The sequence below is a fragment of the Arabidopsis thaliana genome, chromosome 2 (assembly GCF_000001735.4).
Source record: "Arabidopsis thaliana chromosome 2, partial sequence".
In the NCBI taxonomy this organism is placed as follows: domain Eukaryota; kingdom Viridiplantae; phylum Streptophyta; class Magnoliopsida; order Brassicales; family Brassicaceae; genus Arabidopsis; species Arabidopsis thaliana.
Window position 1 is genome coordinate 9965982 of NC_003071.7, and position 27045 is coordinate 9993026.

General features: G+C 33.2%; 6 protein-coding genes, 1 long non-coding RNA gene and 1 other non-coding gene across 10 annotated transcripts; 4 read left to right on the top strand and 4 right to left on the bottom strand.

Moving 5' to 3' along the window:
• Window positions 1-145: 145 nt before the first annotated feature.
• On the bottom strand, window positions 146-1807 carry CPT (cis-prenyltransferase). Its single transcript, NM_127905.4, has 4 exons — window positions 1603-1807; window positions 940-1177; window positions 791-861; window positions 146-710 (listed from the first exon to the last, which is right to left on the bottom strand). The coding sequence occupies exons 1-4, from the start codon at window positions 1758-1760 to the stop codon at window positions 266-268; spliced, it is 912 nt and encodes a 303-aa protein (NP_565551.1). The 5' UTR covers window positions 1761-1807; the 3' UTR covers window positions 146-265.
• A 584-nt stretch (window positions 1808-2391) lies between these two features.
• Window positions 2392-4550, bottom strand: AT2G00760. Its single transcript, NR_143678.1, has 3 exons — window positions 4226-4550; window positions 3995-4077; window positions 2392-2476 (listed from the first exon to the last, which is right to left on the bottom strand). It is a non-coding gene; the product is annotated as an uncharacterized misc_RNA (transcript).
• A 1071-nt stretch (window positions 4551-5621) lies between these two features.
• NAPRT2 (nicotinate phosphoribosyltransferase 2) lies at window positions 5622-9226 on the top strand. 2 transcript variants are annotated; one of them, NM_127906.6, is made up of 15 exons: window positions 5622-5986; window positions 6078-6222; window positions 6311-6430; window positions 6523-6657; window positions 6751-6812; window positions 6909-6984; window positions 7208-7309; window positions 7444-7560; window positions 7651-7709; window positions 7815-7989; window positions 8073-8207; window positions 8293-8391; window positions 8475-8583; window positions 8660-8772; window positions 8851-9226. In NM_127906.6, exons 1-15 carry the CDS (start codon window positions 5838-5840, stop codon window positions 8926-8928), a joined length of 1674 nt encoding a protein of 557 aa, NP_179923.2. In that variant the 5' UTR covers window positions 5622-5837; the 3' UTR covers window positions 8929-9226. The 2 variants fall into 2 exon arrangements, with proteins under 2 accessions (NP_179923.2, NP_001323701.1); NM_001335851.1 differs by having other exon boundaries at window positions 5623-5986; window positions 8660-9214.
• A 1382-nt stretch (window positions 9227-10608) lies between these two features.
• On the bottom strand, window positions 10609-12109 carry ICK1 (Cyclin-dependent kinase inhibitor family protein). The gene is made up of 4 exons (NM_127907.4): window positions 11743-12109; window positions 11606-11649; window positions 11221-11487; window positions 10609-11105 (listed from the first exon to the last, which is right to left on the bottom strand). Exons 1-4 carry the CDS (start codon window positions 11938-11940, stop codon window positions 11039-11041), a joined length of 576 nt encoding a protein of 191 aa, NP_179924.1. The 5' UTR covers window positions 11941-12109; the 3' UTR covers window positions 10609-11038.
• Window positions 12110-13423: 1314 nt separating this feature from the next.
• Window positions 13424-13893, top strand: AT2G23440 (uncharacterized protein). Its single transcript, NM_127908.2, has one exon. It carries the CDS (start codon window positions 13501-13503, stop codon window positions 13747-13749), a length of 249 nt encoding a protein of 82 aa, NP_179925.1. The 5' UTR covers window positions 13424-13500; the 3' UTR covers window positions 13750-13893.
• Window positions 13894-19205: 5312 nt separating this feature from the next.
• Window positions 19206-19474, top strand: AT2G07905. Its single transcript, NR_140246.1, has one exon. It is a non-coding gene; the product is annotated as an other RNA (long non-coding RNA).
• Window positions 19475-19951: 477 nt separating this feature from the next.
• On the top strand, window positions 19952-20526 carry AT2G23445 (uncharacterized protein; the record flags this gene model as incomplete). Its single annotated transcript, NM_001335852.1, has 2 exons — window positions 19952-20012; window positions 20204-20526. 2 exons carry the CDS (start codon window positions 19952-19954, stop codon window positions 20524-20526), a joined length of 384 nt encoding a protein of 127 aa, NP_001324028.1.
• Window positions 20527-22696: 2170 nt separating this feature from the next.
• Window positions 22697-26029, bottom strand: AT2G23450 (Protein kinase superfamily protein). Of its 2 annotated transcripts, NM_179710.3 has the most exons (4): window positions 25523-26029; window positions 24471-25274; window positions 24294-24365; window positions 22726-24206 (listed from the first exon to the last, which is right to left on the bottom strand). In NM_179710.3, the coding sequence occupies exons 2-4, from the start codon at window positions 25261-25263 to the stop codon at window positions 22945-22947; spliced, it is 2127 nt and encodes a 708-aa protein (NP_850041.1). In that variant the 5' UTR covers window positions 25264-25274; window positions 25523-26029; the 3' UTR covers window positions 22726-22944. The 2 variants fall into 2 exon arrangements, with proteins under 2 accessions (NP_565552.1, NP_850041.1); NM_127909.2 differs by having other exon boundaries at window positions 22697-24206; window positions 24471-25545.
• Window positions 26030-27045: the final 1016 nt, after the last annotated feature.

The window sequence follows — 27045 nt, forward strand, 5'->3', positions numbered from 1 at the left end:
TGGGGTGATGGTTTGGAGTTTTAAATTGTAATGTTGTTGAACTAGAGGAATCTGAGGTATTAAAGTTACTTGTTTAGCAAGTTATTGGTTTTAGTAACAACTGTCAACTGATACATAAAACATGCGTATAAAGCGAAGCACGGAGAAAGAAATAAACGCATCACTGATTTTATTCGATTTTTACCGACACAAATTACAATGATACGCAAGAAGTTTGGTAGAAATTACAGATGAACAAAACATAATAGAGAGGATGAAAGGTGGATCAAACCCGACAACCAAATCGTCTTTCCCTACGCTGATACGAAGCAAGAGCCTCTAGAAGCTTATCCTTATCGAAATCAGGCCAAAATACCGGCGAGAAGAAAAGCTCGGAATAAGCAAGTTGCCACAAGAAGAAGTTACTAATCCTCTGTTCTCCACTTGTCCTAATCATTAAATCAGGACTTGGGAAGTCACTACAATTTGTCAAAAGCTCTCTCTCGATCAATGCCTCGTCTACATCTTCCTCTCGGATCAACCCTTTTTCTGATTTCTTCACAAGACTCTTGCAAGCATGCATGATATCAAATTTCCCGCTGTAATCTACTGCCATGATGAGATGTTTATTCTTGTAGCCTTTGGTAGCTTCCTCTATCTCATGGATTTCTTTGAGGAGAGATTCAGGGATCTTCGTTTTATTCCCGATAACAGAAACGCGAACTTCCGATCTGAAACAAGAAGAGCTTGCTAATAAATGAGCTTACCAATATGTTAAACAAATTTTTTTTATTATATTTATATTTTATACCTGTGGAAGAATTTGATGTTGGACTTATTGCGGTAGTGTTGGATCAAAGACATCAAGTTATCAATCTCAATCTTAATAATAACAACAAATTGTTAGAATCGATAATTGTATGAGAATGTAAGCTACATACTTTTTCCAAAATGTCACACCTTGTCTCTTCCCCAATTCTCTGTGGAGAAAGCAAAAGCTGAGACTGTATGAACCCCCAACTCGAAGCAGAGCTCGGCGATATCTATAAGCCGTTTAGCTCCCGCCTCGTGGCCTTGTGACGTCGTCAATCCGGCCCGTTTGGCCCATCTCCGGTTCCCATCCAGTATGAATGCCACGTGTCTCGGCATTAGTTCTCTTTGTAACCCATCCTCGCGGACAACATAAGTTCCCTCATCACTTCACAAACACAAAAAGCCAATGTTAAGTCATGATCCAACCAAAACTGTCTTGTTTCAAAATACCACTCTTCAAACACCAAATTTTGTTTTTGTCCATATTCAAAAATACCACAAACTAGATTTTCAGACTTTTATAAATATGGTATAGAAAGTGTTTATAAGGGTTTTATAACATGTGTGGCTAGAAATTGCTTATAAAGTTTACAGCGTGGATATAACTTAAAAGATTGACATTTTGTATGAAAAAATGTATATGTGTAACACACAGCAGATTAAGTTATTGCTAATTGGCTAAATGCATGCCAAATTTTATTTGAAGGTTGTAGGTTTTTAATGACAAGTTTGAAAATTTTAGTTAAGAGAGTACTAAAACATATAACTACTACTAAAACTAAAAGTATGATTAGAAAACGCGAACTATACCGTTTCTCGTTGTCTCGAGCAGCTTTGATTTTGATGAGTCCGATGAGTTTTAGCAAGAACACAGGGAAGCCTATATAGCTTGTGATAAAGAGACAAGGGATGAGAAAGAGAAAGAGGAGTGATAATAGAGAAGAATCAGAAGAAAGAAGAGACAACATTGTTGTGACAACTTAATTTGGCTTTGCCTCGATGTTTGTTTGAGTTATTGAGGCTTTCTCATTTACAGTATATATATTAAGAAATCAAAGACATTGATCAATCAAACTACGCAAAGACAGGTGGTAATACGTATTACACTCTTCCTTGGTGAAACTTTAATATCAGTTAATAGAAGTTTTGTAACGTTATCTATCTTTTTTCCAGCTGCAAGTTGTAACGTTTTGTAACGTATTACACTAGGGCTTTGGAAGTTGGAACCCACGTGATTGGTTTCTTGTGTCACAAGACTGTGATTAGCACCAATAATTTTAGAGAAATTAATTAAACTCTCTTATTTTTCTGGCCAATTACGAGTCTGGTTAAAATATATTGACCGAAAAAGGTCTTTATAAATTACACGGAAAATGTTGAGATGAGAAGAATCCAAAACTCTCTTATCACAGTATGTTAATTACCAAAAAAAAAAAAAAGGAAGTAAAATCACAGTGCTCGCTGATGATTTTTCTTAAATCATGGAACGTACATGAATTTGAATTCTTCCTCGTGACACTCTTTGGTTGACATTTTTAACCAACAGAATTGTTTGCAGTTGAAACAAGCTTTTGAGTTTTGACCGTACAAAATTAGTCGATATGCTATACGAAGATCTCTATAAGAAAGATCTGTCGAACCGAGTAGTTTGAAAGATAGTTAAGCCTGCTACATGTGCAGTGTTCTCCAAGAGAAAAAAAAAAACACAAGAAAACATGGGGCAAGTTCATGGAGTGTTAGACAAAGAGAAAAACGTGTCGTAGTTAACATGTCTTAAAAAGGCATGCAGATAAAGTTCATGACAGAAGGATTTCATGGTAAACTATGGTCGATGTATATGCCATCATCATGTGGAAAATGAATCATATGCTAGCTTTGTCAAATAAAAGAATATATAAAAGACATCTCGTACACAATATTATATTTTAGATTGAATAAATAAGAGTTCAGAATATTAATATACTTCGCTGCTCTTTTGCTACACCATAATACTGTGTTGAAACGTACATAACTACATATATGTGCAAGAAGATGTTATTATAGCCATTAAACTTGATCCTAAAAAAAAATCTTAATTATTTTTCTTTTCATCTTAAATACTAATTTTGTAACTCAATCTTAAATGTGCATATGCTTTTATCAAGTGTTTTTGATAGCTATATTATTTTAATTCTATTTATATGAAAAAAACATATACAGGTGGAAGATTTCTTTGTTGAAATGCAAGAAAAAATAATTTCTATTTGTTGAATAAATGTCTTAAATGGAGAAAGCTCCTTGGATATCATTGCATATGTTAAAATTTTCTACATTTCAACAAAGAATATAGAAAATTTCTATGTTTTTCTTTGTTAGTGTGACAGAATCTACTAAAAAATACATATTTTTATGCCAATGGTTAATATGTTTAACGTTTTGTGTTTTAGTGATATCATACAAAAGTTTCTAGCTAGCTAGATTTTTATGCCAATGGCTCTCTCCATTTTTTTATGATTAAATTTTCAAAAAACTAACAAGAGAACTTTGTGTATTATTTCTTGGTTTTTTATACTCCAATGGTAGGTTCTCTTAAAGGAGGTCTCTTAAAAAAAAAATATTCATATAAATTATTTTATTTCATACAACTTAATATTACAAAGCATAAAATATTAAAATACATTTTTTGGAAATATTATAAAATAGATGTGAAATAAATATTATAATGTTTAGTTAAATATATAATTTTGTCATAAATTATGAGCTAATTAAAACAAAATTAGTAAACCAAAACATTTAGGGGGATGTATTGGATTAGGGATTTTAGAAGATTTTTGTTTTTCTTAAAAACCATATCAAATCTAGTGTTATTCAAAAATTAAAAGGTTTTTGTTCCTCTACTCATCAACAAATTAAAATTCTTATAATTTTTTTTTTTTTGTTTGGCTTGAATCTGCATGACTCACTCAAATTAGAAGCCAATTACTATCATCAAATTAGAGATACATTTAACTATGAAGCGAATTACTATCACCAAATCATGAGCTATATGTGTTCCATAGTTACAGAGTCTATCACCAAAATACATAACGCCAACAAAACAAACTCCTAGTCTTGTACATCTATGAAGCCAATGACTCAAAACATACAACATAACCATCATGAAGCCAATTACTAAGAAAAAGCAACAAAAGAAAGAGATAGATACAGAGAAAAGAGAAAATACTTGAGCAAGTTGGGACTGAGTCAGCTTCTTGTCTTCTCGGGCTTGCATGATGGCTTTCTTCAACTTAGTGGGCACACGATCACCTGATTTTAAAACCATATAAAGGTGTTAACGATAACCAGCATTACGAATCAATCAAACACATATGTAGACTTCCTCTCGCTAATAATGCAAACTGAAGAAAATATTAATAACCCAAGAGAACAGACTAGATTACTAGAATGACTGTACCCAAGCAAAAGCTGGTTCTTATGGGATCCAAATCAACAACACTGATCCCCATGCAACAAACAATAAAACGAAACAGATCAATCAGATAACTTCTTCGTTTTCTAAAGAACCAAATCATCTACACAACTAAATCAATCAAAGCTTAGTCATCTTCCTATCTGACAATGCTCTGATTCGAGGGAACGAAGCAAGGGTTTGGTGGGAGATTGGATTTGGGACAAACACATATAGAATTGGGTCATCGATTTGGTGAAACGAACTCGGAATGGTGAGCAGCGTCGAGAGAGACGACCAATAGAGAGAGTGAGAAAATTTCCCGACGGAATGAAAAATAAAGACACAAGGATTTTTTGTTGGTTAAATATATCAACCAACCACTGACTGCCACGTAGGAGGCTCTCTCCAGAATTATTTGTTTTGATTATTTTTAATCAACAACTTCAAGAGAACCCTATCAAATTGTGATACTCATATCATGACACTGACAAATAAAAGAGACCATGAATATGGTTAGGCCATATGCGATATGGCTTCAAAAACCAAGTTGGGACAATCTTATGTTTAGTCTTAAGTTTGAGTTCATTTTAATTCATTTTAGATACTATTGTTTGATGTAAAATTAAACTTTGATAAATAAATGTACCTAAATTTGGATTGATTTTTTCATAATCATGTTTAAAATTTTTGGTGTTATGCAATTCTGTTTTGTTTTGTTTTTCCATAATAAGCATCTGAACATTTTTACAATATTTATATATTTTAAGAAACTGAAGTTTTAAGATGTATTAATCTACATTAACCTTTTCTATTTTAATGTTAACAAATATTATATATTATAAGTACAATATTCATCAAATACTATAACATATATGTGAAATGTAAATATTTACTACTAATCAAATATCATACTGCATATTTGATTGCAAAAGAGCTAAAAATCATTAATATTGCACATTAAAAATAGTCAATAAACTAAAATCATTAAATACACAAATATATCATAACACAGCAAGTGTGTACCATTATTAATCAATAGATTTACGCTATACAAGTTTTCCGAATTATGTATGTGAAATAAATCACACCAAAAAAATGTATTTGAAATGAAAAAATTCCCCGCCTCTGTAATTTAAGTTTTTTAGATTAAAACAGCTAAACTCTTTTCATTAATTTATTAGAGATACAAGATATTGTTATTTGTTACCAATACCAATATGTAAATTTTTCTGAGTAATTATTATAATTAGTTGAATTTGGCTACCATATGCCAATTTTCAACACATAAAATTCTTTTAAACGTGAAAATTCCAATAATCTAAGAGCCAACAACCACGAAAATTAAACCTCGTTTTAGTCTAAACTCTAAAATGAGAAATAATTAGAAACCAATAAAGGCTCTTAAAGAAAGACTAGGTCAAGTTCAAAGCAAGTTTTGCTTTGTGTGGTGGTCGTCGTCTCTTTCTTTAAACACACTTGTTTTTTTCTTTTTCCTTTGACCACTCCAATATAAACAACCAAGAACCAGTGTTCCTCGTCCATTCACTCTCTCGTAATCACACACACACTCACTCATACGAAGCCAATTGTTCCACACAAATTGGAAGCGACGACAATGGAGCCGAAAGAGAACGGCTCAGAATTGGGTCAGAAGATCATTGACGGACCAACGAATCCAATGGTCACACCTTTACTCAATGATCTTTATCAATTCACCATGGCTTATGCTTATTGGAAAGCTGGCAAACACAACGAACGATCCGTGTACAACACACAATCTCTTCTCATGCTCTGCTTTTGATGTTGAATTCTGAATGGTTTTGTATATTTGAAATTGTTTTTGTTTCCTTTTCAGTTTCGATCTGTATTTTCGTAAGAACCCATTTGGTGGTGAGTACACTGTGTTTGCTGGATTAGAAGAGTGTGTTAAGTTCTTAGCCAATTTCAAATTGACTGATGAAGAAATCGATTTCGTTCAAGAGTGTTTGCCTGGATCTGAGGTATATCAAAAATCTGTTTGTTTTTAGATTGTTATTGATTAAAGTTTGGATTTTTAAATCAGGGTTTTATGTTTGTGATTCAAATTAGGAAGCTTTTTGTGATTATCTTAGAGGGCTTGATTGTTCTGATGTTGAAGTTTATGCAATTCCGGAAGGATCAGTTGTTTTTCCTAAAGTACCTCTCATGAGAGTTGAAGGACCTGTTGGTGTGAGTCTCTTTGTCTCTTTCATTTGTGAAGATTGTTTAAGGAATAGTTTTCTTGAATGAATGATTCATCAGTTGTTGTAAAATCTCCATAGGTTGTTCAATTGTTGGAAACTCCATTCCTCAATCTTGTCAATTTTGCATCTTTGGTAGCTACTAACGCAGCTAGGCATCGCTTTGTTGCCGGAAAATCTAAGAGTCTACTCGAGTTTGGTGCTCGAAGGGCTCAGGTTTCCTATAAATCTCTCTCTTGTTTTTTGATATATTGCCTTTTGTGTTGTTCTTTCCATCTCTGTCTGATGTTATTAGTGTTGGAATCTTAGGGTCCGGATGGTGCAATAAGCGCATCAAAATATTGCTACCTTGGAGGTTTTGATGCAACAAGGCAAGTCTTGCTTTTTGTTTTTGTTGATCTGGAAGTAGGTGAAAGGGAATGTGGAAATGATGTGTTTTGTGTTGTTGGGTATTTTGCCAATGACAGTAATGTAGCAGCTGGAAAACTTTTTGGGATTCCTCTTCGTGGAACACACTCTCATGCTTATGTTAGCTCATTCATGGTCAGTTCACTTCAGCCAAAAGTTTCAATTTTTATGTGGAGGTTACATACTTGAGTTAGCTAGTAGAGACGATAACACAAAGTTTCGTGAAAATAAGATATTCTTGTCAATGCCTTTGTTGCTATAACTTTATTAGCCATGGTTCTGATGCACACTTAATATCCTCGCTCATAACAATATCACAAAAGCATTTTCGATATAATTAGTTAACTTTGGATTGCAGAGTACTGATGAGATTGTTGACAAAGTACTTCGTAGTGCTGATGGGAAAACCACGTGCGAGGATTTTGTTAGTCATGTTCAGACATGGTTAAAAAAGATTCAGGTTTGTTTATTGCACATTTTGCTCTTCCTCTTCCTGTTTTCTAGTCTCAGGACCATTGTTCTATTTCTGCTTCAACCCTTTGCTTGAATCTTTGTCACAGTTTTTCTTATGTTTTGTTTCTTTGTGGATGACAGTATTCACCATCTCTAAGTGGCATTTTCTCTGAGACAAATCAAAGCGAGCTAGCAGCTTTCACCTCATATGCACTGGCATTCCCCAAAACTTTTCTTGCCCTCGTAGATACATACGATGTGAGCATTAAACACCATAGTAGATAGCTCATTTGAGCCTTAGGATTTCTAATAAACTCTTATATTAGTGTTTTGCTGACTGTTTTACAGGTGATGAAGAGTGGAATCCCTAACTTCTGTGCAGTTGCTTTAGCACTCAATGACTTTGGGTGTGTAAGAATCTCTTATCAATACCCGATCGTCTGACTTGACTTTGTACTTCTTCAGGATCATATGGAATTTGAGATGCAATTGATGTTTATTGTGCTGCGCAGATATAAAGCATTAGGTATTAGACTGGATTCAGGTGATTTAGCTTATCTATCTAGAGAGGCCAGAAATTTCTTCTGCACGGTAGAGAGAGAACTAAAAGTGCCTGGTTTTGGGAAGATGGTCGTCACTGCTAGTAATGATCTAAATGAAGAGACGATTGACGCTTTAAATAAACAGGTGACTCCCTAACCCACTCTCAAATGCCATGCCCCCGAAAGATTGATTATTATTAAGCAGTGTTTTTTCTTTCATCTCTATAGGGACATGAGGTGGATGCTTTTGGCATCGGGACCTACTTGGTCACTTGCTATTCACAAGCGGCCTTAGGTTGCGTTTTCAAACTTGTGGAGATAAACAATCAGCCTCGGATTAAACTTTCTGAAGATGTTACAAAGGTTAAAACTCTCTCTCTCTCTCTTGGTGTTCTGAACATTCAATGTCACATTGCACTTAATCTGATTATCATTCTGATTCGTTTAGGTATCAATACCGTGTAAAAAGCGAAGTTACAGATTATACGGCAAAGAAGGTTACCCTCTGGTAGATATAATGACTGGAGAGAACGAACCACCTCCAAAGGTAAAACGAAAGATAACTCTCTCAAAGATTTTAATCTCATTACCTTATTGCATTTTTACATAATATCTTTCTTGATATCAAAGGTTGGTGAGCGTTTACTTTGTCGTCACCCATTCAACGAATCCAAAAGAGCATATGTAGTGCCACAACGTGTCGAAGAGCTCCTCAAATGTTATTGGCGTGGAAGTGCAGGTAAAGATTTTCCGGTACCGTAGAGTTATTAATGACAATGCTTTTCACTGATTATTGTTTCTCTATACCAATGAAGATGAAGCAAGAGAAGTATTACCGCCTTTGAAAGAGATAAGAGACCGTTGCATCAAACAGCTCGAAAACATGCGACCTGATCATATGAGGAGATTAAACCCAACTCCTTATAAGGTATGGTTTTATCCGACAAACATGTTTTTCAGTTTCTGAGAAATCTGTGTAAATGTTTTTTTCTCTCATGGTTTACAGGTTAGTGTAAGCGCAAAGCTGTACGATTTCATCCACTTCTTATGGCTAAACGAAGCACCTGTTGGTGAATTGCAGTGACAGAACAACCAAAAAGAAGAATCTGGTTTTGGTTTGGTGTAATGTATATAATTTATATACCACAGCATCACAAATATGCATTTTTTTCACTTTTAGTTTCTTTTTCTTACAACATTTTGATGATCTCTCATTGTCGTAGTAAGTTTCATTTTCTTACTGAGGAAAGAAACTCTCTGCGTTCACTGGAACTTTGTTTTCAACTGATTCAATAAGATTTTATATTTACAGCTGTAAACATACTGGAGACTGTAAAAACATTTACTCAAGTCAACGATTTTGGATCAGGTTTAGTTTCGTCATATGGTTGACAACTTACTGTTGCAAACGGATTGGTAAGCAGTTGAGTTAATTGAGTTTTTTCTAGCAGAGATTTGAAGAACATTACCTTTCTTCAAAAACTTCTTTAGGCGTTACTAGGACGTTTGGGGTGGACCTAGTCACTAACCACATATTCAAAATTCATTTCCAAAAAGATGAATTATGGAATATGAGAATAGAAAAATACAACAGAGTAAATGAGGAGTAAAACTTTATTACAGAAACTTACCAAACAGTAAAAAAAAATATGGAATATAAGGAAACCATTACTTAACGAAAAATCACTTAACAAGAATACAAGATGACTAAAAATGACAAGACGATAATCCATCCAAATTGAGGTTAAAAACAAGTGATAGTTTTGGTCTTATACAACAGAGTTATACAAGTGTAACTTTGAATTCTTATGGTCTCCAAATAGCCATGGCTTCGAGGGCAGGGCACTCGATATGGGCGTGGGTTTTCTTGGATGAAAGTTAAATTTGTTGATATAAAAGAAACACATAGTATACACAAAACTGGTCGGGACCAATACTCTTTTTTTTTTTGGCTCCGTTCATATTTTCAAAACAACAATTCTTTAGTGAAAATTAATAGATTGATTAAAGAAAAAAATGTTGAGAAAACATGAACTTTCATATTGTTGACGAAAAAAACATGAACTTTTCAAATGTCATTTAAATCCTAAAGTTTAGTTTGACTTCTTAAAAAATAGTTAATTTAGTTGACTTGGCCATTCCAAACATATCTTTAAGTTTCCCTTAACAATATCACGAAAATAAAACAGCCCTCGATGAAAGAATTGTTTTTGTTTATTTGAGTCCCTCATTTAACCTGTTTGTGATCTGAATTAAGCTTACATATACAAAATGGTCCATGATCATTTGTTTTGAAGATTTTCTGAAATGGTCCATGAAAGAGTTTTGTTTCCAAGTCTTCGGATAATTTGTCTAGTTACAAAATGGTCCTGCATCATTTGGAATAATGTATTTATGGCATTATCTCAAAATTCTCTAACCATTGGGCCAGTACAGTATGCCCTTTACAGATCTAAAGTTTTATTATATGCTAGTATTATTATAATTAAAATTTTGAAAAGTTTCAAACCAAGTTTCGTGTGATAGAATGTTTGTGATTTGTTATTAATCAATAAACTTTAAGAATAACAGAATCATCTTGAAATTCTGATTGGTCGAGCTCAATCATATTCGGTGCTGAATATGAAACAAAAAAATTAGTTGGTGTGGTTAGCTGACATGGTTGGTACGATTTTGTTCAACAAAAAACTGCACTGAAATTGTCGATTAGTTAATTTAAGTAGTAGAACAATAATAACTAATTTCATAGTACTTTTTAATCCATATCAAACGTTGTAAGAAATAAAATTCTAAAATAATTTTAAGCGTTTAGGGCGGTAAGATAATCTACCAAAATGCATTTGATGTTTTTGGTTGAATATTATTAAAACGGAGAAGACAAAAAAATGAGTGTGGTTGTACCTGTGTGGGGATAGAATTTTATCAGTCACCAAAAACATAAAAATGTACTAAAGAATATGCTAAAAGATACACAAGATTCGAAGAAGAGGTAAAAGTAGAGCTAAAAGACACGACTTTTCTGGGCTCTAAAATCTGTTAAAAAGCTTTCTTCTTTTTCTGTGCAATTTCGTACTTCTAAAAACATTCCTCCTACAAATCTTATATTTCCAAATCAACAAAATAAAATTAACTTATTCCCTGAAATATTAAAATCTAAAAAGTTAAAAAAAAAACCATAAACTTCTTCTTCTTCTTCACTCTAACTTTACCCATTCGTAACGTCCTTCTAATGGCTTCTCCTTCTCGAAATCGAAATTGTACCTAATTAAAAAAAAATAAACTCACTCTTAATTTTACCTCAAAATCAATTTTAAATTATGAATAAAAAATATATTATCTATAAAAATCAAACTCACAAAATAAAATAAAAACTTACTTCTTCTTGAATTTTTCTTTGAGTTGTTTCTCAGCTTCCACAAAAAAATCTTCAATTTCCGATTCCGTTGGCATCTCCGTCATCAATTTCGCCTTCTCCTCCTCCTCCGCCGTCACCGTCTCCTCCATCGTTTTCCTCCCGCTACAACAACAATCTAACGATTCTTTAACCGCCGATTCAAATTCCGATGAATAATTCTCCATGGATTTACTTAATTCTTCTTTCTCCTCCTCTCTCAGATTTTCAAAAAGCTTCCTCTTCGTACCCCTAAAATAACTCACAAGCAAGATTCTAAATTTATTGAAGAGAGAGTCAAATAAATAACCGGGAAAATAATAAAACCTTCAAAATTCAAATCATTTTCAGTTTTTTTTTTAACACTCACCGTCGATACGTCGACGTTTCAGTGTCACCATCTTTATCTTCCTCCTACAAAAATTTCAAAATTTCAAAAAAAAATACATTAACATTAAATGATACATATACAGTTACAAGAATCTAGAATCAACAACATTAAATAACCTCCAGATGTATTAATTCTTTCTTCTTATATTCATTGCTTCCACTACAAGACGACGAAACTCCATTATCACCGACGACGGAGACAGAGCTTGATTTTTCCGATCTAACATAAACAATTCTCCGGCTCCGTAGCTGCATATACGTTGACGAAACTCCAGCTTCTACAATTCCTTTAGCTTTTCTATATTTTCTCACCATCTTCGATTTAGGTTACGTGTGCGTGAAGTCACAATCTCTGTGAGAGAGAGAGATATGATTGAGAGGATGAGGAAGAAGAAGAAAGAAAGATGATGAATTTGGTTTTGAACGGTCAGGATTGAGTTTTGTGCTGTGTGTGATAGAGAAATGGCGTGTTTTAGTGGTCCCGTTACAGTGACGGGGAATCTTTAACGGGGAAACTGGAGGCGCCGTTATTTGGATGTTATGGAGTTACTTATGCCGATGGTTTGTTTTATTGACACGTGTCGGTTATAAACGGTGACTTAACGGAACGGGAGGCGTAATAATTGTGGTGTAACTAACTATTTTAAAAACCCTCTCATCTATTGGTAATTCACAGATTTGCCATTACGCGAAACCGTTTAAAATGTTTTAAATTATAATTGACAAGCTTTTTGTATAGTTGGGATGAATTTTATAGTTTAGGTAAAATTAGAAAGTTCATATTACTTTAAAATGAATTGGATAGAGACTATATATAGATTATGTGTATAGTATAGGTGGATTGTTACGGATAGCCTAAAAACTACGTACCTGTGAGTAAAATAAGGTAAAAGTAAAACTGACACTAGAAATTATATTTTTGTTATCCCTGCGTATTTGCTTAGCCTGATGTCAAGTTGTCAACAGCACGTGTCGATCGTGATATATTGGGCTTAATAAGTCATAATATAGTAAAGGTTTCTAAGAACTAAACTTGGCCTCCATCACTTCCCATGGGCCTTGTCAGCCTTTCTATGTTTTGTTTTTGTCTCAAAGCATGAACAAAATGGAGTGGCGAGTGCATTCAAATTACCATGTCTTGCTTTAAAAATTAAAAATATTTTTTTTTTCACTGAAAGATAAATATATACTTCATAATTTCCAACCAAACATACAAAAAAATGTGGATCAAGGACAATCATTCTAGATCAACCAGTATTACACTAGGCATTTTTTTCTTCCTCAAAAAGTTGTTTTAACCAAAAAGAAAACCTAGTTGCTACATACGATTAACGGCGATCATTTTTTGTTACGCTCTTGGCAATAAAGTGAGCATCAAGATTAGATCTCCTTAACTCACCAAGCAATTTTCAATCCAAAAAATTCCCTAGTTTCTCAATCAAAAGAAGGGACTGAAATTTACATGAAGGTCATGCAGACGACTTTTGTTTTAATTGAATAACATAAAACTTTTACTCACTTTACAAAAAAGTATGAATCTATAACCCTAGATTTATAAAGATATTAGAAAACTTTTTATAAATCTTAAATTAATAACAAAGAACTTTAATAAACTTTTTAAAAATCTTGATTGAATAACAAACGATTTTACATAATCGTTAAAGTTCTTTTAAAATCATAAACCAATAATACCCCCTAAATATTTAATTTATCTCCTCAAGTGTTGCGCCCATGTTATGTAAAATTTCATCCCTATAAATACATCAGATGGTCCAAGAGGTTTCATGCATCAATACATAATACATTTTCGCCTTCGACTAAATATTATAATTTAGCTTCTTTTTTTTTCTAATTCTCGTCTCGGTTTTTCTAGTAATGGCGACGATTAATGTTTACGTTTTTGCATTTATCTTTCTTTTGACTATTAGTGTTGGTTCAATTGAAGGCCGAAAACTCACCAAATTCACCGTAACGACGTCTGAGGAAATCAGAGCTGGTGGCTCTGTATTGTCGTCGTCACCTCCGACTGAGCCACTTGAGTCGCCGCCGAGCCACGGGGTTGATACCTTCAGACCTACGGAACCTGGTCATAGCCCCGGTATTGGACATTCCGTACATAATTAACGGAGAGGAACAATAGCATCGTCTATGTGATTACATGTTGAAAATATGATTGGCCTGGTGACTTTTTTTTTCTGAATATGTATTTACGTACAGTTTCGTCATATTCAGTTTCTTGCAAGTGTGATTGTAATAATATTTATTTGATTAAATTAAGATTGATGTAATCCATCTTATTTTAAAAGCACATACATTTTTTTATCAGGTTCCAATTTTCTCATATATTTTTCTATCGAGATGTGTCACTCGCTTGAACTAAGAAATTTTTCTATCGAGATATGTCATTCGCTTGAACTGAATCATACGTAACTCGATCTAATCACAAACCGATTTAGGAATAGAACTATAGAAGCAATTTCGATTACTTGTTTATGTCTTCAAAATCTGTACGTAGAACGAATAACTATCTTTGAAATAATTTGGTACAGATATTCCATATCTGCGTTTCAAAATTTGAGCCAGACATTATTTTGCATGGAGAAAAACCTAAAAGTTTGTATTACGTAATATTAGTCACTGAAAAACTTTAGTTTGTTTGTTAAAAGTTTTAGACGGATGTTAGTATTTGAGAAATAAGCAATATACCAAGTAAAAGATGGTTAAGAATTTAGAGACAAATAACGAAAACTGAAGCTATATTTCCATTAACGAAAAAGTAATCATGTATATCCATTAACATAATCTGTATTTCTTTTAACTAAATTATATATTTATAGCTACTACTTCAAAAATTAAGAAAATAAAAAATATTTCCAAAATACTGATTTACAATTCTCATACAAAATAATAATTAAGACAGTCAAGAACCTAAGAGTATCATTAAAGGGGGGATATTAGGGAGATATTAGGAGATTCTTAGATTGTAAATGATTAAATTTAAATGTTAATTGAGCAATTTTGCTTAGAGGCCCTCTAAGCTAAGAGATCCTCTGAAGTAAAATGTGGTGGTGACGTGGCATGATTTGGTTGGTTGGAAGAATAATATTAAAGCCGAATTTTTTTTCTTACCGTTAATTCTTCTACTATGTATAATAATTTATAATATGATAGTAGAAAACGAACGAGATACTTACACTTACTTTGATGTCTCTGAATTTGTACAACCGGAATCAACTAGAAATGCACAAGTGGATTTCACCTATTCTACATATATGCCTTCAAATCTCGAGAATATATTGGAAACTCGAACTCGAATTCGTAATCGACAAGCACATCAATAATTGAATTTGATTTGGTTGAATATATATGGAAATTTTTTAGCAGAAATTAATAGTTAAATTTTATGTTTTCATGTATGTTTTAATTTTTTGTATGTCATCTATGTATTGAATATTATGAGTTCAATAATAATTAAGTTTTTATATATTTTAATTTTTAAATATATTTTTTTTAAGAACTTCAACTTAATATACTACTATTGAGCTTGCCAAAAAATTAAAACCTTACCAAAATTCTTAACTACAAAATTTTACAAAGTTTACAAATTTTAAAAAAGGTTAAGGGCTCGAGAATTTTACAAGATCATAAAGCTCTACTAAATTACATGAAACGGTCTAGTCTCCTTTAATCTATTATAGAAATGCACAACTTGAGCTTGAAATGGTAGGTAAGCTATACATGTGGTATTTCTCTATAAATTTGTAAAAGCTAACCGTACAAAAAGAAACCAAATATCATGGGATTTATTAATTGAATGGTCTCTCCTTATATTGGACCAAAAAGCGTTAGTCCAATGATGGTGAGTGATATTCGGAGTGTTCAAAAGATTCTCTGTCTAGCAGCTATAAATGTTTCGTAGGCTTCAACAACCAGTAGGATTATCATTTCGCTCAGAGTTCGTATAATTTAGTAATTAGCAGGAATTCTTTTTGTTGGTTCAATATTTGTCAATAGTAGTAGTATTCTTAACTAAATTATGACACAATAATCTATGTTTTAATAAATAAACTTGCCTTGATCAAGTAAATGACATATTAATCTATGTTTTGTAACCTGGCAAAACAATTTTAAAATGATATATAAACTACATTTGTATGACTAATTTTCAAAGTAAAAATAAAAAATCCCACAAAACAAATTATTGTATTAATAATATAGTCTGTATTATATGCATAAATATATCATTAAAATGGGTCAAATATATTCCACTATACATACTTTAATATTACATTATGTTTTCGCACTTTAATTTCTTTTGATTAATAAATCAACGGTAGAAGATGTACGACAGCCTTGCAAATCAACTTTAATGCACAAATCTATGAGTTTGTTTGGTGGCGCATGAGCTTATCGTAAACTAAACATCTTCTCGCTTAATATTGGTATATGTTCGGCACCTTTAGCAGAGCTATGGGGAGTGTATTACGGTCTCTATATTGCTTGGGGGAAGAGAGTGGAACGGTTGGAGTTAGAGGTGGACTCGGAGTTGGTGGTTGGGTTTCTAAAGACAAGGATAAGTGATTTTCATTCGTCGTCTTTCCTGGTACGGTTGTGCCATAGCTTTATCTCAAGGGACTGGATAGTCCGTATTTCTCACGTGTATAGAGAGTCTAACCGTCTTGTCGATGAGTTAGCTAACTATGCTTTTTCTTTGCCATTAGACTTTCATACTTTTAAGGCTTGTCCGCCGTGTGTGGCGTTGATTGTGGATGACGACATACGAGGAACTACAGTTTCTCGGAATGTTCGGGTGTAATTTTTTCATTTTATTTTTAATAAAAAACAGGAAGAAATCCCTGTGCCTCACAAAAAAAAACTAAACATCTTCTATGGCCTCCTCTTCATTTCGAGTAGCCAACTAATTCTTTTTTTTATCTTTATTTTTGGTTTGTTCTTATAATCATTAAGATTTTAATCTACTGAATAAAATTTTCATTAAGTAATAGTGGTGTACAGAAACTAAAGTGGGATCCATTCAAGGGACTTCCAAAAAGGCAGGAGCTAATTAGAATAATGTTTAGATTCCACCTCAAAATAGATGAAGTGTAACTAAAGGTGCACACGGTTAAACAATTAAAATGCAATTTTATTACACCCTAATAGCACTTATAAATCCTACTGGAAAAGAAGAAACCCAATAAAAAACAAAACCCACACTAAGATGAGATATATAGGTGTATTATGAATTGTCCATTTTATTATTGTTAATATCATTATTATATATATACATATACATACATATGTTTATAATATAGAGAGAGTGTTTTTAATTATTTCATTTGTGTGGTTACATCCAAATATGTTTGATTACTAGTTTAGGGTGGTTATTATTATGATTAAGTTAATTTCTGTTTCGTTTTCTTTTACATGGATTTTTTTTTTTAAGATTCATTGTAGAGAAGAGAATGGTATTAACTTGTTGTTTTTTGTCTAAAATAATAAAGAGAAGACAAAAGGCCCAAAACGATTGAAAGAAGCAATAGGGGACAGCGACCGTATGCAAGATCCAATAGACTATAACCTGATGCTTATTTCTTTACAAATTTTTATCAAGTCTCATGCCTATGAGCCTCACTAATTTATGTAATAAAAACTATAGCTTTAGCCATACCAACTTATATGATGTCTTGTTTTATAATTTCCAAAACCATCACATCAAAATTTACGAATTATGATTGCAAATTTTTGGTGGAATTTCAAGTGGTAATCAACGAAGTTTATATTAGAAAGCTTGAAAAAAAATATTTTATTTAAAATAGTTGGAGGTTTAGAGTTTAGGATGGTTAGAGCAACTGCATCGCTAGTTTTTTAATAGAAACTTTAATTATTAAAAACAAGAAAAATAAATAAAAATTAAAAGAAAGATGAGAGAGAATCTCTAAAAATCGTAAATCAAGGATCAATCCTATAAATAAAGATACATGTGTGATTTTATTGGTCGTTTGCATATATTAAATAATTAGAATATAATTATAGAATTACAATATTATTACTTTTTGTTTTTTTTAGAAACTCTCACAATCCGAAACGTTGGAGTTGCTCTGTCATTTCAATATGGCTTTGCTAGTAAAAATGTTGTGAAGATTAATTAATTTAATCATCTGGACTCTTTAGCATAAGTTTGCAAAGTTGCTATTATCAATACTTTAACCCCATGCAAAAGATTAGAAATTATCCTCATCACTACTTAATCCATATCTTTGATAAAATGACATATATAACATGTTGAATCACAATTTTCTCAAAATTTAGAATAAATTGAGTCACTGGCTATAGAGGAGATCTTTCCATAAGAGAGACCATTACAAGGACCACCTATATTTTCAGTACAAGCGCAAGTTTAGAAGTTTAAAGAACTAAACCATTTTATGTCGCAAGTAATTTTTGGATTTTTTCTTTTGGATAAATTAGTGTAGAATGGATTATTTTCAGTGGAAACATGTTGCCTTTTTAAGAAAACAGGAACCGCTAAATACAGTAACTCATACATAGAGTGAGGTCTTAGCTTAGACAATGAGATGATACCTCCGAAAAATGAAAACCTCTTTCCCTCTTTACATGTTGTCACCAGACAAACGGTTGTCACCCTTCAAAAGTCATTCTATGGTATTTTCAAATCTTTTTGTTTGATATACTTACGACGTTCTTAACAAAGTTTGGTATGGTATAGTTTTGTATTGATTATTCTTCGGATACATACAAACTAATATACTATCATGATCACATCGAACTATAGTTTTCATACATGTTGATGATATTTGATTGTTGGTAATGATTTACCTACCTTGGGACGTTTTAAAAGCTTTTATTGAAAGTTTTTCATGTTAAATATTTGGATTAACCCACATTTACACTATAACTCAGCTATGTGATTCATGTATTATCCCAATTTATGCAGACGAAAGTAGCACAAATATACACAATGGAAGGCCACATTTTGTGTGGTGTCATTCTTAAAGAGGTGTCCATGTCAAATGATCTTATTATGATCTAATAATGATATTTTTGTTTATCGTAGAAGACAAAGAAACAAACGACGGCGTCACATTCTTTTCCTGATCGCAAAGTAACGCACAATATTGGCAGTGGGTACATGATAATTTAAATGGAATATTAATTCGTTAAAGCTTGACGTTATTTATAACGTTTCATTTCAAAGAAAAAATAACTATTATAAAACATATTATGAGAAATTAATTCGTCAAAATCAAATAATTTGGAGTCTTTTAGTTTAGCTAAAGAAGGAAAAGGAGAATATTAGACAGGGAGGCAAAACTAACATGCAAATGCTTACAACTTTCCCTGAATATCGAACATTTTATTGCGGCGAGGCTGAACATTAATATTAGCCATCAATTAATATCATAAATAATAGGTCTAGCGAAACCACCACTACTTTTTCAGTTTTCACATGTTTATGTCTCATCCTTTCTTAAAACAATATTTCACTTTGTATTATTATATTCTCACGTATCATTTTGTTTCCATTTCTCACATATTAAGTATGTATTACTATCCGTGTTAATAGTTTAACTGGTCTCCTAGTTATTCATTCTATAAAGTCCCGTCAAGTTCAGGGATGATGGAAAAATCAAGGGCTACAGAGAACATGGACCTAAGACCTGAAATTTTTTGAGTAAAAATTATGAATTACTACTAAAAATGAAAATATGGTGTAGGTCGCATTCTCTCTGTTAAAGGGGCAAAATAGGTCTCTAACCCATGTTTTCTTTTTATATTTTGTTCAAATAATATCTTTAAATTTTATTAGTAACTTCCAAATTCTATAATCTAGAGTTAACTTTAATCTTAACTCTACAATTCTTAACTTTAATCACCGCCTTAAGCTTTGGTAGCCGAGAGAGTGTATAATGAAAGTTTGAACCAAAAAAAGGAGGAAAAGGAAAAAAAGTACTGTAAGAAACAGATAATAAGACAAAGAATCCCAAACAATTTTTTCTTTTCTCAAACAATTAAAACTCTTGTTTTTTAAAGAGAAAAAAAGAAACGTTATATACGAACAAAAATGTCACCCCGAAAAGCTTTTAAGCTCTAGCATATTTTTGTTATGGTCATGCAAAATTTGCGGTGAAGAAGACAAATAATATATTTTTAATATAAAACCATCTATAGGCATCAAATACTCTGCTTAAACCCACATCTAGATTCACATGGAATAACTAAGAACAATATGTCATTCAAATAAAAATCATATATATACTAACAACAATTTTCCAAAGTTAAATGGTACGAGAATAAAGTATTTATGTATATTATAAGTCCTAGATTACAATCATGGGGTCTTGCATGCTCCACGAACAGTAAAGGTACGGTCGTTTTCCATCAATAACTTAGAAACATCGGAATCAATCGTTTAAGTCCACTTTGTCTTTAAATAGCCACAGATTCAACCTCAAACTCTAAATCATTATTAAACCTTTCATAATACACATATATCATATATATTGCTACTACTCACGATCAAAGACTTTTAAACCTTATTTTTATATATTTGTAGTTTTGGATATGGCAAAGACACGTCGTGTAATTTACCTTTTCCTTACTATAGTACTCCTTTTCTGCGAACTCATCGACGAGGCGCAAGGTAGCCGTTTTAGGTGTCATCACTCAGAAGATTATTCATGTAAGAAACGTTCAAGCCATCACCATCATCATCATCATCATCATCAGCAGCAGCAGCACCATCACAAGGACACTCCCCCAGAGGAGCTTCAAGGAAGCATCAAGACGAGGAGGAGCAAGGATATTTATGGTCTCAATGCTTTCCGGTCTACTGAACCAGGTCACAGCCCTGGTGTTGGCCACTTGATCAAGACCTGATAGAAAATTGAATTTATTAATCTGGATTTCTCCTACTCTTTTTCCCTTGCCTACATTGTTCCATCAACCAAAGGTTGTTCACTTTGGAGACCTAATTCAGTTATGCATGAGTCATGCTGTTTTCTCATATTGTAAATAGTATAATTTGGTTTGGTCTCTTAATAATGGTTGTCGCTTCGTAATTTATGTTTCCATTGTTATCTTGCGGTTCTAATATATATATCATAGCCAAACAGAATAACAATTAACAAATAAAAAAATAAATTATTTTATACTCTTGTTTTTTGGTAAATATTTATGCTCTTGGGAGATGATCTTTATAAGAATCATCTATTTTACAGGTTTCAAAATTTGCGTTAATATTGCAGCTACATTAACTTTATATGCGTCCGATATATTTTCTTGACGTACCTGTAACGTGTACAACTAGTGTCTAGTGTTAGAATTAGGCACTTAGTTAGGCTAATTAAGTAAAGTTTATAGTACGTAAATTTCATTGGGTTAACTAAGTACTGTGTTACAAGTACCAAATAGATATTTGTTTTATCATTTATTAATTAATTAATAAGAAAATATCTTGCATGCATCATCCCTTGGATTATGATAAATGGTAATTGATTAGGTATATATACAGGCAATATTGAAGAATCAACATCCACGAAAATAAAAAAGGTTAACACAACTCAAGATGATTGATTGTGTGCAATAATCTTTGATAGGAACCACAAAAGGAAGGGCGTGTATCAAAACTCAAAAGCATATAAATATCTAACTCGAGTAATCAAAAAATATATCTAAAAAAACCTTAAAGTTAAGGAGAAAATTATAAAAAATAAACATAGAGAATCTTAAAAATGCAGGCACACCGTTCAGGACCGGTCCTAGTTGATAGATCAAAGGTGTGGGATAGTAGTTTAGGATTCACTGGGCTTTATTTTCGTATTTAAGCAAGATTATTAAAAATGCAAATTTAAGATATTAGCTAAAAATATTAAATTGAAAAAAAAAACTAAAGGACTGTTGACAGAAAGAAAATTAGATGTCAATATACTGCTTTACTAATTACAGTTAACAGCTGTTTTTTTCTTCCTTCTAAAACTTTAATTAGTGATGGAAATCACAATCATTGTTTACAAGAGACATGAGAAAGAAAGGGTATGTATGATACAAAAACCAAAGTTGTGGACTTATAATAGCTTTTATCGCTAGCAGGTCTGCACAATTATTTTGTTCACGATGGGTGAAAGTAAATCTTGAGTTCATGAAACCACTTTTCCAATGTTGTATTGTCTCTATATAGTGTTTGAGTCGAATATTATTGATGTTCGCATTGATAACGTGGTTGATGATTTTGTTATCACCTTAGAATATTAGAGAGCGGTATCCTAGTCCCCATGAAACCTATATTGCCCAAATAAGAGCCGTGCTTCCTCCACTGTGTTACGTCCTTCGAATACAGTGTTTTTCTTCTTATAGAAACTAACACGTTTATCAACTAAGCCGGAAATATATTTATATTATTCTTTACAGCAACATATGTATATTTCTGTTTTGTAACAAGATTATGATAAATGTCAGCAAAAAAACGTTACCTTAGGAAATGATAGTGGAATATAGACTTTTTGGTGCCGTGATGGATTGACTAACGATATCTAAAAAAATTCAGAAATCGTACCTAATATTAAAATCTGGCACCTATCTATTTCTATAGGATATGCAATTATTGCAATTTTTACTTTAGTTTCTTTTTTACAAGTTAATCAACAAACTTCCTAAATATCTTTCTTTAGAAGAAACTTCCTATACAGTGTATCATATTATTTTGTTGTTTCGGTTCCTACTCCACATTGTATAAAACTAAGGTTGGTTGGCTACCTAAATTCATTAGCAACTTATCAGACAATAATATCTCAAAACGCGTTTTAAATCTAATCAAAACCAATTTAACATTACATAATCTGTTTCTCAAGTCAACCAAAACCAACCATATAATATATAACCACTAATATTTTCTAAACTGGTTTAACATTTTAAAAATACATTTTGTAACCAAGCCTCTGTTAGTCTGTTTAATGCATAAAAATTTAAAAGTAAAGATACACTTTTTAACATTTTTTCTTTTAATTACTTATTTTTGAAAATGAAAATAAAATTAAGATATAACCTCTATTTGATATGTAAGATCAGGAAAAAAAAGATAGATATTAGCCTTAGATTGGAAGATTCTTACTAAACATTGTGGTACTGGTTGAAAGATCTTGTTTCAAGATCGTTTACATTATAACTCATGTATAAACCTGTTTTCACCATTGTTAATCTCTCTACTTAGCATTATAAACACTGAATGATTGTGAAAGCTACACAAAAGAGGGACTTATATAAACAAGAAAGTGGTAATCGTGTTTTGAGATCATACTATCATCTTGGAATGTTACCGAGCAATGTATTTGTAGACGGTGAGCTTTGTGCACTTAACCAAGGATCTTGAACTGAGATGGGTGAGCTATCGCTAATCTCTTCGACGGATGCGAGGCAATCAGGTTGTTTCTGAGGGATAACGACTCTTCTGCTTCCTATTGATGATTGTTTAACTGATCTTTCGCTTCCTCGATCAGATGAACGGAGAGAACCGGCTGGTGAATCCAAGCTCATGCTTGGAATCCAACCACTGAGTCTTATCTGTTCAAGCTCGTCCGCTACTTCGGTCATTGTCGGTCTCATGTCACTGTGGAAGGCTAAGCATCGAAATGCAAGCTCAGCCACCGTGTGTATGGATGAGAGAGTCCATGCGTCGAGATCCAAGTCAAGAATCGGGTCTATTATCTCATCGATACAACCTGACCCGATTTTGTCAACAGCAAGAGCCGCTAGGTTGATTTCGGTATGTGGACGTGTGAAATCAACGACTTTCAATCCCGTTATAATCTCGGCAAGGACGACTCCAAAGCTGTAGACGTCGCTCTTATCAGAGAGATGAAAGCATTGATGGTACTGCGGGTCAAGATAACCAGGAGTCCCTTGAGGAGCCGTTGATATGTGAGAAGATTCCGTCATTCCCAGTCTAGAGAGTCCGAAATCCGCAACTTTGGAGTTGAAATCATAATCAAGAAGGATATTGGTAGATTTGATGTCACGGTGATAGATCGGTGGGTTCATTGAAGAGTGGAGATACGCGATTGCTTTAGCTGTTTGAGTAGCAACAGTGAGACGCAAGGTCCATGGAAGACCACTCCCTCTATCTCTTTGTAGATGTTCAGATAGAGTTCCATTCGGCATGTACTCATAAACGAGAACTGGATCGCCTTGTTCTATACAACATCCTAAGAGACGGACAAGATTCGGGTGACTCACAGAGGAAAGAAGCTTGATCTCATTCATGACTTGGTCAAGACTTTCTGAATCTCTATGTCTAAGTCTTTTGATAGCAACCCATTCATCATTTTGGAGCTTTCCTCTATAGACCGTACCATATGCACCTATTCCTAACTTCTGCTTTTCAGAGAAACCATCTGTCGCTTTCTCGATTTCCTTGTAAGGGAAAAAGGCGACACTCGAGTTCCCTGCAGCTTCAGACAAAAGACGCTTTGCGCTTAAATGACTTCTCAAAGGAGTAGACCGTCTCCGCTTACAAAAGAAGAAAAAAGCCAAGGCAGCTAGTAAAAACGCTCCACCAACAGTTCCTATATATAGCAAATGAATAAACTTAGTCAAAGATCCAAAATGAACAAAACATTGAACCACCAAACAAACACTAAAGCGACCATTACCTCCTACAATAGTAATAAGATTAGATCTACAATGTCTCCAGACGAGCTTGGAACCACGGCACTCCGGTAGTGCTGCAAAGAGTATAGAGTAAACAAGTTAGCAAAAACAGCTTCGCGAATTTCGAAAACAAGAGACGTTATGTACTTATGTTGAAACAAAGACTAGATTTGACTAACCTCTCTGGCAAGGGTTGGTGTATCCGTCACCGTGGAAACCGTCAAGACATGAGCACCGGTGTCCTGCATATCCATGAGGAGTTTCAACGTCTGTACAATCGGTGTTAGCCGCGCAAGTTCCGCTCTCGCAACCTCCCTTAAGCCACCAACCTAACCGAACTCGCTCAAACTCTAACGCTATACCCGCATTCACACCTACAGACTCGAAAGCTATCGACGAGAACAACAAACTACACGAGCTGTTCCTTAATGTCTTCATACTGAAAAACTTAGCTGAGTTCTTCGAACTCGAATTACTATCTAAAGAAAAACAACTTATGTTTCCAGTAGCATCACAACTTTTGAGTTTCAGCACATTCTCCAGAAACTTCTGCTTGATAGAGCAACCATCGGTGGTACGGTTACAATTCTCCATCAAGAAACTGTTCTCCGACGTTGGTGCGAAATTCTCGCCGAAAAGCGGATTCATATCTTCAATCTTCCGAGTACAATTGTGAGAGAGACCGACAAATATACTGTTTTCCGTCACGTTTTGAACGGAAAAGTCTCCGATCATCGGTTTCTCCGCCGCAGAGCAATCGAATCGGATCGAACAACCGTTTGAAAACCCGAAAGGATAAGGCAGAGTCAATCCACCGCATCTTCCGTTACAAGGTACGGTGAAATTAGCAGAAACTCGTCGGAAAATAGATCCTCCGATTACGATTATGAAAACCAAAATCAAATCCAACTTATGAGAAATCATCACCATCTTCGTTGAACGTTGATTGAAATCAAAAATCGATCTCAACATTCATCACCTTCCTGAAACCATAAGAAAATTCATTCAATTCTCCAGTGAAGCTGCGACAAGTCAACAGCTAAAACCCTAAGACCTCGAGAGAGAGAGACCACTTGGAAATTGGTTGAGCTATTAAAAGCTCTCAAGCTTCCCAACGGTACACACCAAAATAAATACACATAGAGAAACAGAGAGAGAGAGAGAGAAACTGATTCCTCCATTAATGGCCGATATTATAGAGTCTAATTAGTGTTTTAGATTTATCAATTACCTTCTTCTTCTTCTCTGAGGTTTCTCTTTATCTTCTTCATGGATTCAATTTCTGTTTATTCTACTTTAATCGTCAAAAGAAGCTTTGAAACTTATTTGTTCTCCGGCGAAGAAGTTGATCGGTGATGATCGGAAAACGAAATCTCCCGTTTGAATTATACCGAATTGCGAAATAACAATCAGAGTAATAAATTGGTTTTGATTAAAGACGAGGAAGAAGAAGAAGATACGTGCCCAGTGGATGTCTATTTTTTTGTTTAAAGACGAATAAGCCCTTGAGGAAAAGCGTGGGAAGATTAAAATGACGGATATGTCCTTATCATGGTCAACGAGCAATTGGGATATCTTTGACCGGGTTTGAGTTTTTTTTTTCTTTATTTATTGATGATGCGTGTGTGAGTGGACAGCATAACAATTTGATCAAAGTCGTTTTGTTTTCATTATTATAAAAAGAAAACAATGTTATTAGAATATACACTTCTATTGAATCGAATAATATTGTTTTTTTTTGTTGGGTCAATTAGTCAACTAGAACAAAATTGATGCAAATTTAGGAAAATAATGTCTGATTGAGAAAATTGGATCATTGATGTTGATCTTCCGAAAATTCTTATTAACATAATATTTGAGATTGTGATTATCCACCTTTTTCGTGAGATGAAATTTGATTATGTATTATGTATATATATATATATATGTACATGTACAAGTTTAATTACAAACATATTGTTCTATGTTTCTTTATTACATATATCATATATATATGTACTCGAACCATTACATTGGTTAGACAAAAAATTATTCAACTAATTTTTACCATTTAAAATGAAAAAGATGAAAAATTATTTATTTTCACCTGATCATTTGCAGTGCTAGTATATTGGTCGAACAATATTATTATTACTTTGTTGAAAAGTGGAACAATATCTTTAGCATATTGGTGGTTACATTTAAGAGTATTGTTGTTATAAGCAAACAGAGTAGTTACGTACCAAATTTGTGTTGTTGAACCGCTCAAACCATCATTTGTGTTATCTAACCAAATTTGGTCTTTTGTGCTTCTTGTCCTAACAAAAGTAAAACTACTTTTTTTGTAGAATAGAATGATCAATAAGAGGATATCAAATTGATGGATCAAAATCTTTTGAGCATTATCTCATGTTTTGTGTTAAATCAAACTAGAGATCGATAACCTTGTTTTCAACTGCACACACATTCAATTACTGAAAAGATTCTAATTTCACAATTACTGACAAGATTCTAATTTGAAACGAAGAACAAAAGACGGTAAAAATACTCTAAAAACTCAATGTAAATGCATAAAAACAAAACTATGAAAGCGAATTTTAAATAAGCTAAAAAGTGAAAACCATATACATCAATTAAAAATAAAATATAAGTTTAGTGTGAACGTGTTATTCGTTGTTTCACGCAAAACCCGTTTATATGTCAGTTCGTTGGATTTGGATATCGACTCTAGTCATGGTCCGGTCACGAGCCTTGTTCGTTATCGACTTACTTGCC

What these genes read in the sequence shown, in the direction of transcription:
- ICK1 (NM_127907.4), bottom strand. Translation starts at nt 11,940, where the DNA reads ATGGTGAGAAAATATAGAAAAGCTAAAGGAATTGTAGAAGCTGGAGTT. An exon ending in AAGAATTAATACATCTGGAG is followed by an intron (nt 11,650 to 11,742) that starts GTTATTTAATGT and finishes AAATTTTTGTAG; the next exon opens with GAGGAAGATAAAGATGGTGA. An exon ending in GAAACGTCGACGTATCGACG is followed by an intron (nt 11,488 to 11,605) that starts GTGAGTGTTAAA and finishes GAGTTATTTTAG; the next exon opens with GGGTACGAAGAGGAAGCTTT.
- AT2G23450 (NM_127909.2), bottom strand. Translation starts at nt 25,263, where the DNA reads ATGTTGAGATCGATTTTTGATTTCAATCAACGTTCAACGAAGATGGTG. An exon ending in CACCAACCCTTGCCAGAGAG is followed by an intron (nt 24,366 to 24,470) that starts GTTAGTCAAATC and finishes TACTCTTTGCAG; the next exon opens with CACTACCGGAGTGCCGTGGT. An exon ending in TCTTATTACTATTGTAGGAG is followed by an intron (nt 24,207 to 24,293) that starts GTAATGGTCGCT and finishes TGCTATATATAG; the next exon opens with GAACTGTTGGTGGAGCGTTT.
- AT2G23440 (NM_127908.2), top strand. Translation starts at nt 13,501, where the DNA reads ATGGCGACGATTAATGTTTACGTTTTTGCATTTATCTTTCTTTTGACT.
- NAPRT2 (NM_127906.6), top strand. Translation starts at nt 5,838, where the DNA reads ATGGAGCCGAAAGAGAACGGCTCAGAATTGGGTCAGAAGATCATTGAC. An exon ending in TTAGCACTCAATGACTTTGG is followed by an intron (nt 7,710 to 7,814) that starts GTGTGTAAGAAT and finishes TGTGCTGCGCAG; the next exon opens with ATATAAAGCATTAGGTATTA. An exon ending in TTGACGCTTTAAATAAACAG is followed by an intron (nt 7,990 to 8,072) that starts GTGACTCCCTAA and finishes TCATCTCTATAG; the next exon opens with GGACATGAGGTGGATGCTTT.
- CPT (NM_127905.4), bottom strand. Translation starts at nt 1,760, where the DNA reads ATGTTGTCTCTTCTTTCTTCTGATTCTTCTCTATTATCACTCCTCTTT. An exon ending in GCTCGAGACAACGAGAAACG is followed by an intron (nt 1,178 to 1,602) that starts GTATAGTTCGCG and finishes GTGTTTGTGAAG; the next exon opens with TGATGAGGGAACTTATGTTG. An exon ending in AGAATTGGGGAAGAGACAAG is followed by an intron (nt 862 to 939) that starts GTGTGACATTTT and finishes GTTATTATTAAG; the next exon opens with ATTGAGATTGATAACTTGAT.